This window comes from Lates calcarifer, linkage group LG6 (assembly GCF_001640805.2).
Source record: "Lates calcarifer isolate ASB-BC8 linkage group LG6, TLL_Latcal_v3, whole genome shotgun sequence".
Classification (NCBI taxonomy): Eukaryota; Metazoa; Chordata; class Actinopteri; family Centropomidae; genus Lates; species Lates calcarifer.
In genome coordinates this window covers 17390559-17407136 of record NC_066838.1, presented here as the reverse complement: position 1 = coordinate 17407136, position 16578 = coordinate 17390559, and the positions used below count along the sequence as shown (strand labels likewise).

Here is a 16578-nt window from a genome sequence, read left to right as displayed (position 1 = left end):
ATGACTTTGCCTGCTAATCAGACACTGCTATGTATCATTTCCATAAGACTTGGACTGTGAACAGTAAATTTGATTTATAACTGCTTCCTCTTCCAACCTTCATCAATACTGTACTGTCTATTCTGAGTAGGTACCATTTGTACAAATCACAATACACCTTGATTCCACCCCTGAAATAGCTATCTATATTTATTTGAATATTCTCCATTGAAGGCCATTGATGCCCTCTTGACTCCCACCTCTCACCACTCCCTGTGACAACCCACTGACGCTTGTCCTAAATTTTTCAGGGTGTCGGTCTCACCATGGATCTAACACCGCACAGCAGGTGGGAACAGCTCTGGCATCTCACCAACAGAGATGGGACTGGCTTATTTGGGCACATTGCTGGTGTCCTACTGTGTGTCCAAAGCCCTTGAAACACTGAACCCCCAAATGCTCCAAATGCTTCGTGGAAATGGGACAGCAGTTTGTGAATGACATGTTACTTTGGCTTGCAGATGCATTTCTGTTAGCAGTCAAGTAAGAGGCTCAGATTTTCACATCTAGTTTAGGTTTTCAGCTGCACACAGCTAGAAAAAATTGAGGTCGCAAAACAGCTAAAAAAAAATATTGGAGAAAAGAATTAGATGTCAGGAAAAACACTATTTCTTAGTAGAGTTTGATTTGAAGTAGTCACAGTTAAGATTGAATAACTGATGTCACACACGTTGTATGGTTACCTATTAATATTAAATTGTAAAGTATATCGATACATGACGATGACATGTCTGTTGTTCATTCCTCCAAGTGGAAGATATTGTTAGACATTACTCAGAATTACAAGTCAAAAGGTAGAAATGAATTCTTTTCTCCATTTTCCCACGACTGCTCAAAATTAAGGTTTAAACGAGTAGCAGCATTCACCATATCTACCATAATTTTTTTTAGCATGTTAGCATGCTAACATTAGCACTAAACACAAAAGAACAGCTAATGCTAATGGGAAACTCATTGTTTTTTGTCCTAAATTATTGGACAAATGTAAATATTGAATGGATTCAATATGAAAAATTAGGTGATTGCTAAATTCATAACAATTTCTCCTGAGTGAAACACAAACATCTGAATCGTAATAATCTGTGTAATTTTAGTTGAGACATCTCACAAAACCAAAAATGTCAACGTTGTGATAGCACCAGAAATGCATAAAAACTGGAAAACAATCTATTGAACATTTGCTGATATAATTTGCTTTACACAAGCGGTGGACCAGTCAACATAAGGTCTCCAACAAACACTTTGCATTACACCTTAGTGTTGACATATTTGCTGGGTCAGTCTGAGTAATCTCTGTGGGGAGAGCCAAATTACACAAAACACTGTTGAGTAACCGCAGCAAAAATCATCTAAAGTTTCGTTACTTTATTCTCATAAAAAGAAATACATTTCTTAGTTTATAATAAATTAAATAACAAAAATAAAATAATATCCAATAAATCTTTCAAGTTCCTTTGAACTGATTCCTGACATTTTCAGGGAGGATGTGGAAATCAACCAAAAAATGTGCAGCCACATTCACAGCTTACATGAAGATACTATGTGCATATACTGGAAATAAAATAAAGCACTGCATACCATGATACATTATACAGTAAAATATAATATACAATACAGTAAATTAATTAAACAGCAAAACCTTAAAAATAGGCCTCAGTGTACAACATGACATTTAATAAAAGACATGAGTCTGACTGGAAAAAAGTTACCATCCCAAGGATGAATCAGTCTCTAAGGCTGCTCTAAATAAGACAATGCAACTATCTCACAACATGTTCACATCAGCCATGAAATTAAACAAGTGTTTCTTATTTCCAGAGAGGCAGTTTGATTATCAGGCCAGTTTTGTTGCACAAATGCTTAATTTAAAACTAATTTCATGATTTTAAAAAAAGGGAGCACTCTCACACAGATCCAATTGGAGCAAACAGAGATTGCTACCCAATATTTTTTTCATTACAAGAAGGAGCTACTTGCTGAAGAGAAACTTTATGCATGCTTAACATGCTTACAGATACTGGTGGGAGAGACAGCTACTGCATTGAGAGTCACACTGATGATCAATCCAGTCAGATGAGGAGTGAAGTTATTCATTTCTGAAAAATGAAAGGCATTTCATCCTTTGTTTCGGTAAAGGATGAGATTCACTTAAGGAAGCATCAGTGATAAAACCACAAACCAACCTGTACGTCATTCTGGTGTAAATGCCACATACAGAGACTCAGAGTCACACAGTGAAAGTGAAATGTGAAAGGGAGATTTGAACTCCTAGATCATAACAGAGAAACGTGGGTTACGTGCAAACACAGTGTTGCAAAGAAACATGTGCAGAGTGTGAAACTAGAAACAATATCTGTGTTTGAGTCATCAGGACAGTAACATAAAAATGTCTGAATGCTGGAGTCTCTCTAGAGCCATTCACAAGCTATTTATCTGTCAAGGGACACCCACTTTAAAACAGGAAGAGGAGAGTGTCTTCATAAGTATTCGTGGTATTAAGATATAAGGGGCTTTAAAATATAGTTGATTATACTTGGCAAGTAGCAGAGAGCATTCTGTCTATTTGGAGGCACTGTCCCTTCTCTAGGGCAGGCTGCGTGGAGGAGAGACTGGAAACGAGGGCAGTGAGCCAAGACGTGGCTGAAATAACGAACACCCTGTGTGTTAGTGTTAGTGTTAGTGTTAGTGTGTGTGTGTGTGTGTGTGTGTGTGTGTGTGTGGTGTGTGTGTGTGTGTGTGTGTGCTTTATGCATATAAAGCATTGCATGGGAGTCTTATGTGTACAACATAAAATAAAAACTCCTTTTCACACACCTGGGTTTATGTTCTTTCAGTAAGAACGTGCATCCAATTAAAGCAAAAGATTGTAAATCTATGCAGTGCGTGTGTGCAGCGTTTGACTCTCTCCAGAGCTGAGACGTGTTTGTTGACATCCTGGCTCCGTCAGAAGCTATGACTCCCCCCTATTATATAACTCTACATGTGGCTTTGCCTCTGGAGAGTGAAGGGGTTGAGGGGTGGGTGGTGGTGGTGGTGGTGGTGGTGGTGGTGATGGTGATGGTGGGGGGGATCTGCCCCGAAGCCAGAGCCTCCTCTGCATGTGAACACAGCGACTAAAACCGGCAGGAGTGAACACATGCACTTGTAACTTTGAGAGTGAGAGATGCTTTCAGGCGGTGGGAGAGTGGCTGTTTGTGTTTGTGCATGTGAGAGGATACTCTGCGTGCTGAACATGAGCGTGAAGGTCTCTCTGAGAGGTACAATGTGACAAACTTAACTGTGCGTGACGTTTGTGCGTGCATGTGTGTGTGTATGTGTGTGTGAGGTCCTGGCGCGACAGTGTTTCAACTGCTAGCGTCTGTCTTTGTGGTCACAGGGCGATGCCATTGGTCCTGTGTTCAGGAAAACAGAACACTGAGTTTGAAGGGTGGTCACAGTCGTCAGGCAGGCCGGTGTCTGCTGCTGCCAGTGGATTCCTGCTAATGACCAAGTCCAGGCTGTCTCCAGCCTCCATAATTAGGGGCACAGTTAGACAACAGTCCAAGTCCCTGGTCCTCACACGGTTCACCTGATTAGAATCAATGAAAACCATCATTCAACATGCTCTTACATTCACATCACAATTAGCCTGACATTTTTTGGGGGAAAAAAAAAGGGAAAACTTGGCTGGAGTTTCATTTTGTTTAGATTTTTTTTAGCAGGAATCACAGTGGAGCAATGAAAAACACTATCACACAGAGCAGCCAAAGAGCAATAAAATGGCATAGAGACAGGACAAACAAAAATACCGGCTGTAGCAAATAGACATGATTAGCTAGTTATTGAGCTTTAAAGTGCACAGAGCCAGGCTAGCCATTTTCCCCTATTTTCAGTCGTCACGCTAAGCTAACCACATCCTGGCCTGAGCATACAGTCATAAAGACTGGTATCGATCTTCTCATCTGACTCTTGGCAAGCAAACCAAGTAAAAATGTTTCCCAAAATGTCAAACTGTTCCTTTAAGGATGAGGTTTATTGACAGACATGGTACCTGAAGAATGCGGTCGAAAGGCTTTAAACCCGCCTGGTCAGCTGGGCCATCTGGGCGGATCATATTGACAAAAACCCCTTTCTCCAGGAGCCCGTCTGATACACTGAAACCAAAGTCATGGCTCTCAAGGTCTTTCTGTATCGTCACCTGCAAACACATGGGACCTTGGAGTTACTCTGACATTGTACATCACAGAGTCATAAATATCTAGAGCATTCTACACAGATTGAAGACAGGATGGACAAAAATCAATATAGCAGAGAGCTACATATCCTGACTTTTAGTATGAGTAAAAGTTAAAAAAAAAAATGGATTGGATCCTTGTGACAATGCAAACTAATACTGTCTTTCATTATATCATGCTGTCTCCTAAATGCCTGCAACTCTCAAACTCCACATCTCTAGTTTCTAAAGAGGCTTTACATTAAAAATTTAAAGTTTCCAACCTCAAGAACTTGACAAAGCTCCCTCCAGAGTCTCAGAGGATATTATAAAACGGTTTTCACAGGCCTAGCAGATTCTGATGAATAAAACTGATGGAATTTCCCTTTAAAAGCAGATCATTTAAGATAAAACAGGGCTAAAACACCATGCACTAAATAGTGTCACAATGACCCATATTACCCAAACAAAAGACACTGACATTCAGGGAAGCTATTGCAGGCTCATATCAAACAGATGAATACTTTTGCAAAAAAAGAGGATTCCCCAAGATGTTGAAGTTAGTGATGAAAACACCAGGGGTACACATAATGAAGAAAAATTGAAGGTATACCAGGTATTTTATACCATCCCACATGCATTTACACAAAGAGTTTTACTTCACAGTTGCAGTAATTGTAGCACAGTCATTGTCTTTCCTTGCAGTGTACAAGTACAGGTATCCCTTATGGTCCAACCCCTGTATACACTAAATAGTTACAGTATCCACAGCCACATGCCTCCGAATCATTTGTTTCTCTTTGGATTTGGAGCAACACTATAAGAAGGTCAGCAGTTTAAACATAACCAAACAAGAAACAGCTTTGAGGTAGGACATTAGACGTCAAGCTCAGATGACTTTCCATGATATCATATACAATGTGTCAACTGAAAATATTTTTCATTTCCACACTGCAGGGCTGTGATGCGCTCTTATTACTGACCCAGCCTGACCCCAGTCAGTCAATCAGACACAGCAGGATGAGATGCACAGATGACACCAAAAGGTACAAAGGCGCAGTGTGGGTTCACACCATGTGCAGCTGCTCAGATAGTGTTGTATAATGAGTGTTGTGTGTTTTTGTCACACACACACGGTGCAAGTCCTGACTGGCCAGGTATCCACTGGGTCCAGTTACACTGTACTGACAGGAACAGTGAGTCAAGTGGAGGAGGCACGCAGGTATAAACTTCATAATGGGCAGATTCCCTCAGGACACTGTTGTTTGTACCTTGTTCATCAAGCTGTGAGTGCAGCTGACTGATCAGTCAATAGTGATATAGGTGTTCCAGTAATGCTTTGGATCATAGCCTGCAAACAGTGGAGTAATGTAGTACATACAAGGTATCAATAAAATACTTTTTGAGTAGCTACATGCAAGGGAAGAAGAAGTTAGGATGTAAAGAGTAAAAACTTTGTAAGGGATTTAATACATTACACTTTGTAAATCCTACTTAATAATTACATGGTACAGATATATTGTTACTAGGTATAAACCTTCATATACTCGAGAACTGCAATGTAATTTGGGGATCTAGTGTTACATGTAGTGCCACAGCACCCACCTGTGGGTACCACGTTAAGTATTGTCATTGGTACCTCTTATGTACAAAATATTTACACTGTAATCAGTGGGATTTCATGCAACCAGTGTTTGTTTGTAAACTAATTATTCTGATGAGTAACATTTTAAAGGCATTCCCTAACCAAACTACCTTGTGCAGTGCCAGAGTTGTAGGAGACAAAATATCACAGGGGTCCCCTTTGCCCCTGGACGGTACATCTCTGGCTCCAGTCGACATGTTCAGGTTGCTTTTGTTCTTAGACTCGGCATGGATTCCCTCTCTCTTAATGGGACTAATGTCAGACTGAAACATCAAGTCTTCGTTGGTCTTGGTCTCTTCTAGGTACAGACTAAGTGCACTACCTGTCATGGATGCCTGGAAGAGCACAAAATGAAATGGATTATTAGATCATCAGGTATTATAAAAAGAAAAAAAAAAAGATTTGGACAAACACAAACACGCACATATATAACTTCTCTTGCAGCCTACACATTAGCCTGATTAGAAGCAGAGGCATTGTGCAAAAAGGCTTCCTTGGTCACTATGGCAGCAGGTGCCCAGCCTGTCTTGTCAGATTTAATAACAGATTACACACTCTGGCGATTATCATAATGCTTCATCTGGCATGATCATTTAGGCTGACACCGGTCTATGAATACATGAGTAGGACAAAGCAGATGGAGGAGGAGAGGAAACAGGAGGAGGAAGGAGGAGGAGGAGGAGGGGTGGGCCTACCTCCAGCTCCCTGAGAATCTCTGACTGACCGCAGGTCTCGAGGTCCTGCAGAGCCTGGGACCAGAAACTGTCCTCCTGGTTGAGGGTGCCATGGCAACGAGGCGGGCTGACGAATCTATGACAATGCAGGAACCAGAACATGAGAGCAGCCCTGCAGTCTGGAGGCCGGTACTGCGTACAAAGGCAGCATGGGAAATGCAGTTTTTGGGGCTGCACGCTGGAGAGTCCCTTTTGAAAATCTCTCAAGACCACAGTGAGAGTTTATTGTAAATTCTCTCACTTGTGGCAGCTCAAATGCTGATGAGTCCGCTAGATTAGATAAAAGCCTTTAAGAGGGTTCAAGTTTACAAAAGTAACGTCACCCCCCAAAAAAACAAAAAAAGGCAGAAAAGTGAAAAGCATGTGACACAAAAGTTCAGGGGAAAAAAAAGAAGTCAAGTGTGAGGAGACAGATAAGGCTGATGTATCCTTGGGCGCTTTAGGTGCTTTCTGAGGAAACGTTTTTTTGGTGTGGACAAGGGGCGACAGAAAAAGATGTAGCTATGTGAAACACCAAAGAGCTCGTGGGCAGTTAGTAAAGCAGATGAGAGAGAGAATACCTGAGAAAGAAGAGAAAAGGACAGTTTGGAAAAGCACAAAACATGAAAGCATACAACACAAAATGACGAGAAAATAACTAGTAGCTAAGCTAATAAGCGCTCAGAGTTTGCGTTTGTCAATAAATTAAAAAGGGCAAAAGAAAGAAGCTTTTACTTGTACACAGTGGTGGAAAAAACTTCAGTAAAAGTACCAATACACCATGTCCAAATACGTACTCTAATAGTTACTGATGTTGCTGGTTGAGGTTGAGCTAGTTTGCCTACTTAGACACATCTCAGTAGTTTCATCCAGTGGTTTCCAACCTAGGGGTTGGGCCCCTCCAAAGGGATGCAAGATGAATCTGATGTGTCATGAGATGATTAATGGGAAGCAAGAAATAAAGTCCTATACATAAGAATTAGGTTGTTTTTATTTTACTTTATTCACCCTAAACTGATAGAGGCATAAAGTTGCATAAAATGGAAATATTCAAGCAAGTAATGACTTTCCACCACTGCTTATACATATAATATGATTTAAATCAAATCAAATATGTTCTTTGCTGTGAAATCAAAAACATTTAAAGCTGTACTGGCATGAAATGAGATGTTGACTGGAAGGAAAATGCTCTTACCCAGGTATCTTGTCCCACTCATCCTCAGTGAATCTCCCATCATACAGCGCTGTGTGGTGGACTAAGCCTGCAGAGCTTGAACTGGTTTGGCTCCTGTGCTTTGTGCGCCTCCACTCATTTGGATTGAGCAATATATCGGATGCTTTGTGAAGATATGTTCCTAAAAAAGAAAAAAAAAATGTGAAAAGTCACTGATCTCATTACATGTGAGAAAGAAAATTAGTTATTTTTAGGCAGCAAGCGCCCAGCGGATCTCACCTTGGCTACTGTAGCCTGCGTCGAACCCTGAGCTATCCCAGGAGCTCATGGCAGAGTCTATACTGGGAACGGTGGCAGAGTAGACCTCTGAGTGTTTACTGGTCTTCTGGGAGTCCGTCAGTTCGTCCTCTGTGTCACTTAAAAACCCAGCTTCTCTGTCCAGGGGCCGTCGGCCATCAGACTCTTACAGAACCAACAGTGACTCAAGTGAGCATTAAACTTTCTGACATTTTCAAAACAGTAAAATAAAACACTGCCACTTTTTCTGATTTGTACATGTCTCTTTATATGTTTCTCTTCTTTCCTGTCTTCTGTCTCTTTTTTCTCCATCCCTGTAACTAAAATTGATATGTAAATAAAGTTTAATCTGGGCGATGAGACCAAGGAGAGAACAGCATATGAAAGACAAAGGGAAGGTATAACTGGATGTTGGTTCAGCAGGGATGTTCTTTCCACAAGAGAATGAACGAGCAGATTTTAAGAAGTGACTGAGATTTTTTAAAAAACATAGAGATCAAATCTAGGGACAAAACTATTTGAAAAAAATGGCAGCCAGTCATTAGAAAAAATGTATTGAGCCAATGAAATAAACAAAAAACGAACAGAAAATGGATTCTTAATGTGCCATAATGTAACCCTTTTTTGATGATTTTGTCTTTACTTTTTTGTGTATGTCTCCTTTTTTGTTTTAGTTTTTTAATCTTTAACCCATTTTGCAAATACATCTACAGGACAATTTTTGAAAACTGCTATGAGTAATTAAAAATAAATAAGTTTGGGGGGAAAAAAAAAAAAAAAAAACATACGGTCGGCTTGTTTCTTGATCTTCAGGGTGACGGACTCCCCGGCCATTTGCAGGAGGTGGATGGCCTCGCTCAGCGGCTTCCCTTTTAAACTGACGCCATTGATAGCCAGGACTCGGTCCCCTATATGGATGGCCCCGGTCCTGCAGGGTTAGGAGAGGAGACACAGATACCAGAGTATACCAGACAGTACTGACAGGCGGGCCAGGAAACCTGTCAGGCTGCCAGTGCGCTGACTGAGAAAGAGACAAAGAGGCTTCTTGTTTTAGGAAAAAAAAAAAAAAACGAGACAGCCATTGTCAACTGTCTCGTTTATTTAAAAAAAAAAATCAGAAGGGAGCCACTACAGATAACTACCCTCAGCCTAATTTAAGTGCCACCATCTTATCAGATAACTACCTTGACCCCAACCCTGTCACCTCCCCCACCCTACCCACACCCCATCTCACCCCACCTCTCTGCCAGGCCTTTCTTGGTGAGGCCAGAAATGACGATGGGGTCAAAGGGCTCCTCGGTGCCAGAAATGGTGATGCCCAGTGGTCCATTGTATCTCTTCAGCTCAACTGTGTAGATTATGGAGCCTGACATCTCCAACTCATCTACAACACATGAAGAAACAGTGGACACCATCAATTAGATTCAAGATTATATAACATGTAATCAACCCCTGTGAGGACACAAAACTATTTGCAGGGGGAAATTATCAGCAAAATATACTCAAAGTATCAAAAGTACTTTGTGCACAGTTTTGTTATTTAGTCTGGTGTAAAGCTGAGACAGTTAGTTGATTAATCAATCAGTGAATCAACAGTACTTGTATGACAGCACTTGTTCATTTTCCACCACCACTCATATACTGGATTGATGTGTTTTAAGTGATTAATGTACCAATGTTGTCCTCGTCCTTCTGGATTCGCAGTTTGACCATGTCCTCGGCCTGCTGCAGGACGTGCATGGCGTCCTCCATGGTGCAGTTCTCCAGACGCACGCTGTCGATGGCCAGCAGCCTGTCTCCAGGCTCCAGAGTGCCTGTTCTACCGGACACAAGAGCAAGAGGATCACAAATATTAACTGGAACCAGAGAGCTGCAGCTGCTGCTGCTGCTGCTGCTGCTGCTCCTGACTCACTATCAAAATCCTATTAGCCTGGTGTCTCAGTGGGATCCTTGGAGGTGACCGTAACCTCACCCTCAACCTAATCAACGCTGAGCCCTTCTGAAATTCAGCTGCTCTGCCCTACTGATCCAGTTTTGATAGCTCAATCCAATTAGGCTTGTATTACACAGTGGATTCACAAAACAATTTTATTTTGTTCATAATCCCACATAAGCCTAGAAAACCTAATTCACCCTGAGCTGTAAAGAGTTGGAAATACTGTCACAGTGTCGTCACAGATCATTTTGTGTATGTGTATGCTGCGAGAGCCGGAGCAATAAAACATCCGGCAGTAGTATTATTGGCTCTGTGCGATGACGGGACATACCTGTGTGCTATACTTCCTTTTCTGATGTCAGAGATGATGAGGGGCTTGCCAGGTTTCTTACTTGCTGGAAAAAGAAGAAAAAAAATCAAACTGTTTTTATTTCAGGATGTATTAACTGCCACTGTACATATTTTAAATTAGTCAACCTCTTTTTCTTTTTGTTGCGCTGGTCATACTTGGCTTCCTGTTTGTGTTTTTTTTTCTGAGCTAGTTAGAGCAGAAAGGGTAATGATGAATGCTGGGACAGGCTGGTATTATTCAGAGGTAATGAGGTATGTGCCCTCCTGCTTTTGCAAGCCTGGGTTTTATGGATCAGAGAACATTGATTCAAAGGAGATTTACAGGACGCAGCAGGTCCGTGGGGTATTATTGAGCAACACTGCCCCCTGCTGTGCGTCCTGTTGCCAACAAACTCACCGCTGATGGTGATGCCCAACTCCACTCCTCTCCTCTTGGGCAGTTTAACGTGGAAGGTGCCACTGCTGGGAACCACTGACTCTAAATGAGAGTTTAAGTAAAAATGTAAACTGGAAGGTGAAAGTAAGCATGATTTCACAGCAAGAAATGGTTTTTAAGTAGAGTATATAATACCTGCAACATCAAACTCAATCTCCACTGTGACCTTATTGGCCAGAGCGGAGTCTCTGAGCAGCTGATGGGCTTCCTCCAAGGTGCCATCTTCAGTGGGGATCCCATTGATGGACAATAGTCTGTCTCCAACCTGCAGCAGCCCACACCTGTACACAGAAAAACACACATAAAGCACAGAAATGAGAAATGTCAGAAAAGAGTTAGAAATGACCATTATAATTTCTCAAAGCCTGAGGTGATAGCTTCAAATTAGTAAGTTTAGCTTTATTTATTCATCTTGAACTATTATCTTTATTTATTCCATCTCATGGAGGTTAAGAGACATGAGAACCATATGCTCTGCGGCCAATTTATTAGGTACACACAGCTTAAAATAATTCACTTTAAGTAAATCTTTAAGGTTGTTTAAGAGAGGCGCTGATTTAACTGTATGATCATGTCGAAGGCTGTAGTCTGTGGTGCTGATAAACTGTAGTGTGTTAACAAGAGAGGTATTTCTCTTATTTAGCCTAAGCTCAGTGACATAAATGGAGTGGAGAAGATAAAATAAAACACATGGCGGTAAAAAGACAAGTCAGTCACACAAAGCAGTGATCACATTCATCCACTAATTAAAACAGGTATTAAAATATCAGCAAGTAGAACTTGAAGTCTCAGAGGAAAAAGTGTCTAGCTTCAGTTTTCCTTTTTAATCTTTATGCAGACCAACTAGTCTTCTCCAGCTTTCTTGCTTGCCAACTTTTGTGAATTAAAAATAATATAAACCCCCCAAAAAATAACCCAAAACACATCAATCACTCATATTAAAGGATGGAAGCCGCAAACAGTGTGATGTTTTGCTTGATAGAAGTACTTAACTATACTTAAGACTTATAATGACAATTACCAAAATTGTCGGAGGTTAATTTTATGTCAATTAATTAACTTAATGGACTAATGCGTCTACAAGCCCGTGCTAGTATTAGCAAGGTTTTGAATTTACACTTTTTATTGAAATGGTTCTGACGAGTGACACAGTGTCATGAACTTTAACAACATGTCACATAGGCTAAATGTTTAAAATGCCATCTATAAAAGGAAAATTTTGCCACTGGGCTTGACATAAACACATTTAAAAACTGACCTTATTTGAGCCTGAATGTCACCTCAGCAAGCAAAAGCCCACATACAAGGGGAGAAAAAAAAATCACACATATCACACATTTAATCAGACCCCTAATTGCGAGGGCAAGCACTGAAGCACTGTCAACTGATATTAATTCACTAGTGACCACTGCTCATTAACCTTGTGTGGAAGCTGAGACACCAACATCACAGTCAGATGCTGTACTTGACTTACTCCTGTTCAACTGCTGCTGGACTAATCGTGTTACAAGACCCAGGGGAGACTGCCCTACGCTGCCGGCACAGACACAGTCATTAATCTTGCGAGACAAGGACAGATACTACGCACTGGCATGTTCAGAGTTGTGTGTTAATTAGGCTGTAACATGTAGTGTTGATCAATACAGTACATACCAATATAGGGGATGGATTAAAAAAACAAAACAAAACAGTGACTGCATCTATAGACGATGGATAATGTAATAGATCTATTACTGGACGCTGTAGCTCCTCCTAATTTGTCAGAAACACACTTGAGACTTAAGTAACTGTCAGAATAATTTTCTAGGAAAACCTATTAACATCTCCCCCCAAATTAGGCCATCAGAAAATAGCGAAAAATCTGAATTTCCCAAAACCGAAATTGATGTATTAAGATTTCCTTGTTTTATCTGACCAGCTGTCAAGGATTCCAAACCTCCAAATTTTGAGTTTATCATCTTAGAAGACTGTGAAAGTAGGAAATATTCATATTTGGGAAGTTGGTACCAGTGGATTTGTGGCATTTTTGCTTTAAAAATGTTTTAAATGATTAGTGGGGATCAATAAGGGCCAAACAACAAATTTTTGCCCCATGGCTCCATAGGAGGTAAATCTGGCCATAATCATAGTGACGCTACAGTAAAAGTCAGAGGATCATCAAAGTCAGTATAGGCTTTGTCCTATGGGGACCACAAATGTCTGTATAAACTGTCATGGCAACACATCCAATAGCTGTTGAGATATTTCAGTTTAGACCAAAGTGATGCACTAATTGAGCAACCAGTGGACAGACCCACACTGCTATCCCTCAAGCCAGCATGGCTAAAAAAAAACAACAAAAAACAAAGATTAGATGAAACAATAAGTATAACTTTGTGTAACAGATCTCATGACCCCTAAAATTTGATGTGTGACCTATTTTGTGGGTCCAGACCCCCTGTTTGGGAACCACTGCTGCATTAGACAAATGCAGCTCTCCTCCCTTCAGACGACATACTCATTTAGACACCAGGCTAAAATTAGTCTTTTTTTTCCCCACATGTGGTGTTTCATTGCCAGGCTGAATGATTAGCACTAAGGCCCTCTAGTTGAAGGTGACTCTCTCTATGACATTTGTTTACTTGTTAGGTGTCTCAGCCCCGTTACCTCTCAGCTGGGCTGTCGGGCTCTATAAAGCGGATGACTGGGGGAGCGGACAGGGTTTCTGTGGCAAAGACACCCCCCTGCAGCTGGATCCCGAAACCTGTGAGCGGATCCCCCCTCAGGACGACCTCGCTTGTTTCCACATGAAAAACCTGCCCCCCTGGGCCAACAGAACTGGACGCCAGAGATACTGAGGGAGAGGGAGAGAGGGGAGGGGACACATCAGACAGAGATATTAGTGGAGAAGTGGCAGATAAATGGAGCATGAGAGGGACTGTGGGAGACAAAAAAAATACAGGAATGTAAGGAGAAGAGACATGCACCCACAGAGACGACATGGGAATGGAAAGGGAATGAGTCACTTATCAGAGTTTATGTCAGTCATGTTTACGTCAGTGATCAGTCAAATCTGTTCACACAGTGAGGGGGCGAAACAGGAGGGAAAGGTGTTTTAACAGCTCTGCAGCAACATTTTAAAGGGTCACCTCACGCAAATTACAACAAAAAACACATTCTGTCACTTAACCTCTGGTAGTTTCTAGCCCTGCAAATAGCTTTTGGTTTTATTAGTCTCAGTTTTGAGATTTTAGTGTTTGCTCCAATAGAATGGATGGACAGTAATTCATTTGTGATGCTAACAGCACTTAAAGTTACATTTAAGTACTTACAAAATGTCCCTCAGGAATATGTTTCAGTTGTTAATGAGTCCTGTAGGAATTTCAAGAAATGTCAAACACATTTTTTGTCATTTGTCATTCAGTTTAAAACCTCAAATACCAGATAAAAAATCTAAACACTAAGAGTCAACAGCCATGCTAGCAGTTCTTTACGTTAGCTTAAAGTGGCGCTTTGAGTTAGATGCTAATGCCAGCACACAAATGTTAAACAGGTTTTAATAAATGCCACGTTCACCTTCTTAGTTCGGTGTGCTAACATTTGCTAATTAGCACTGAACACAAAGTAGGTATTAGTTTAAGTTTTAATGAGAATTAGTTTTGCAGGTATTTAGTATTGGTATTAAGTGCTGAACAAAGTAAATGAAGTAAAGTATTGTGGTTCATCATGAAGGTGACAACTTTTGTACCAAATTTTATGTCAATCCATCCACTAGTTGTCAAGACCACTGTTGAGATTATTACTGCCTATTCTTTGCGATTTGGTTGAACCGACCCTTTAGTGTGTGTGTGTGTGTGTGTGTGTGTGTGTGTGTGTGGTGGTGGGGTGGGGGAGACGACACCAGGTGGTTTGTCATACGTGAGCTCTTGTGGTCTTTCTTCCTGTTCCTCCTCTTGCCGGTGGAACTGCGGGGGCTGGTGGGGGCGATCGGAGGGATGGGACAGGGCAGAGTGTTGCTACCTTGGCTGCTGAAGCCTGAGGTGGCTGTGGAGGAAGGGGAGAAGCCACCACTCACCAGGGCTGAAGAAAGGAGACACAGCACTACACGTATCAAAAGGCTGGTACAGTAAGAGTAAACCACACCACCGTGACAGTTGATTCACATCCATGTCAGCGGCAACAGCATACACTCGTGGAAACATCACGTAACTTAAGACAGAAATGTGGTAACAGTGTTGGAGGAAAAAACCTCTTGGGAAAAGATTTAACAAATGTGCAGAAGAAAAGGCTCCTGCTATGGTGTCTCACTGCCAGTAGCAGTGCTGTCACAAGTGATAACTTACATTTGCAGTGGTCCTGCTGGTTGTGTGGGTGGCTTGGGCTGCTCCATGTCTTGCTGTGGCTGGCATGTGGGGGATGGCAGTAGTTGCTGCTTTGGTCCCAGTGATGATGGTTGCTCTTCTGCACTTTTACTGCAGCAGCAAGGAGGCGAACACATCCATTAAAATACACTGGATCCACTCCTCTACATCTGCTGTTACACACTTCTAAATTCCACCCGTGAAATCACGCTTTCATTCCTGTGTCTAAATTTGTACCACACCGCACAGTGCCCCGGAGGATAATTCAGAACAGAGTAATTGATATTTAATGTTTTCGTCATGGTGTGCTAGATTAAGTAAGCTAGTGTATTTTGATGAGCATCTGAGAATCAGATAGACACAGGGAGCTGAATGGGAAGTGGTGCAGGATCTAAAACAAACCAAAGAAGAAAAAATCTTACTTTTACTAGCAAGCTTCCAAAAAACTGAGTGCAAATTGGAGATCATTCTTATAATTTCATTTTCAAAAGAGCCTTGAGGTGCAAAAACAGAGTAAGTTGACTGCAGGGCATGATGAGGGAAAAATACTGGCTGTTTGGAGGCATGTGGCTTAACCTTGATTGGACACAGCTGAACGCTTGATTGTTGATGATGCAGCAAGTCTGTCTCTGGATCTGACTGACAATAGTCTGATTAAAATGTGCTTTAATTTAATCTTTCACTTGTTCTATATTCATGTATGTTTTTTTTAGCAACTCTGTTGACCTTTCTTGCTTTGAACCAAAAGGAGAGCAGCGATTATTGTTTATTCTGAGAGGCATTTTATCCCTCATGCGAAAGCCTGTGCATTCAGTCAAACAGTATTTATGAAACACGCAAAGGGAAACAACTGACCCACTATGACACACACCTCAATAATTAACTTTCCTTTACAGATTCATGCAGCTAAATTTGTCACTGAATGTTACATGTGACAGTAATCCTTGCCGCTTCATTTGCAGGAGTCTAATCTCTGACAACTTGCTCACATGGATGGAGGATTTGCTGGAAACATGGATGACTACAGTGGCGCCTGGGACGTTCGCCACATTCTGGGGACCCGGTTAAATCCAACCGTATATAATCAGAATACACGCAAGAGAACCTCCGGCCCTTTTTCAGAGAACCAATTTCTATCAGACTCAATCAAACCTGTAAAGCTCTAGCTTTGCTGGCTTATGTTAAGCCCACCTAGGGGAAGCTCTCCAAGAAATAGTGTTTTTCGATCTACGCTGGTGGAAGGAAACATTAACTCCTAATCTCTTAGTGGCCATATCAGTCTTATTAAATCCCCAGAGGAGATTAGACAAATTGCATCTTATAATCGTGCCTTATCCTGGGGGGAAAAGAAGCTGTGAAAATACTGTCTTTTCATAATGTTGCAACGCCTTTTTCAAGAACTGAATTGTAACTGAATTGAAATTTTAGAAGACAAAATACATGCCTGTAATTTTT

General features: G+C 41.3%; 1 protein-coding gene across 7 annotated transcripts in view; it reads right to left on the bottom strand.

The window, feature by feature from the left end:
• Positions 1-1389: 1389 nt before the first annotated feature.
• The window catches only part of LOC108889487 (glutamate receptor-interacting protein 2), a 33143-nt gene continuing 17954 nt past the window's right edge, over positions 1390-16578 (bottom strand). For 5 of the 7 annotated variants that reach the window (XM_018685935.2, XM_018685936.2, XM_018685939.2 and 2 more), the window contains 15 exons: positions 15106-15234; positions 14681-14842; positions 13430-13616; positions 10919-11064; positions 10745-10825; positions 10328-10391; positions 9734-9879; positions 9300-9444; positions 8849-8988; positions 8043-8225; positions 7785-7944; positions 6572-6686; positions 5987-6211; positions 4070-4216; positions 1390-3607 (listed from right to left, as the gene is read on the bottom strand). In XM_018685935.2, the coding sequence (XP_018541451.1) occupies positions 3410-3607; positions 4070-4216; positions 5987-6211; positions 6572-6686; positions 7785-7944; positions 8043-8225; positions 8849-8988; positions 9300-9444; positions 9734-9879; positions 10328-10391; positions 10745-10825; positions 10919-11064; positions 13430-13616; positions 14681-14842; positions 15106-15234 (2228 nt within the window). In that variant the 3' untranslated portion in view covers positions 1390-3409. Of the gene's footprint in view, positions 3608-4069; positions 4217-5986; positions 6212-6571; positions 6687-6714; positions 7171-7784; positions 7945-8042; positions 8226-8848; positions 8989-9299; positions 9445-9733; positions 9880-10327; positions 10392-10744; positions 10826-10918; positions 11065-13429; positions 13617-14680; positions 14843-15105; positions 15235-16578 lie in introns of those variants that run through there. The other 2 variants (XM_018685937.2, XM_018685943.2) reach the window with 2 other exon arrangements.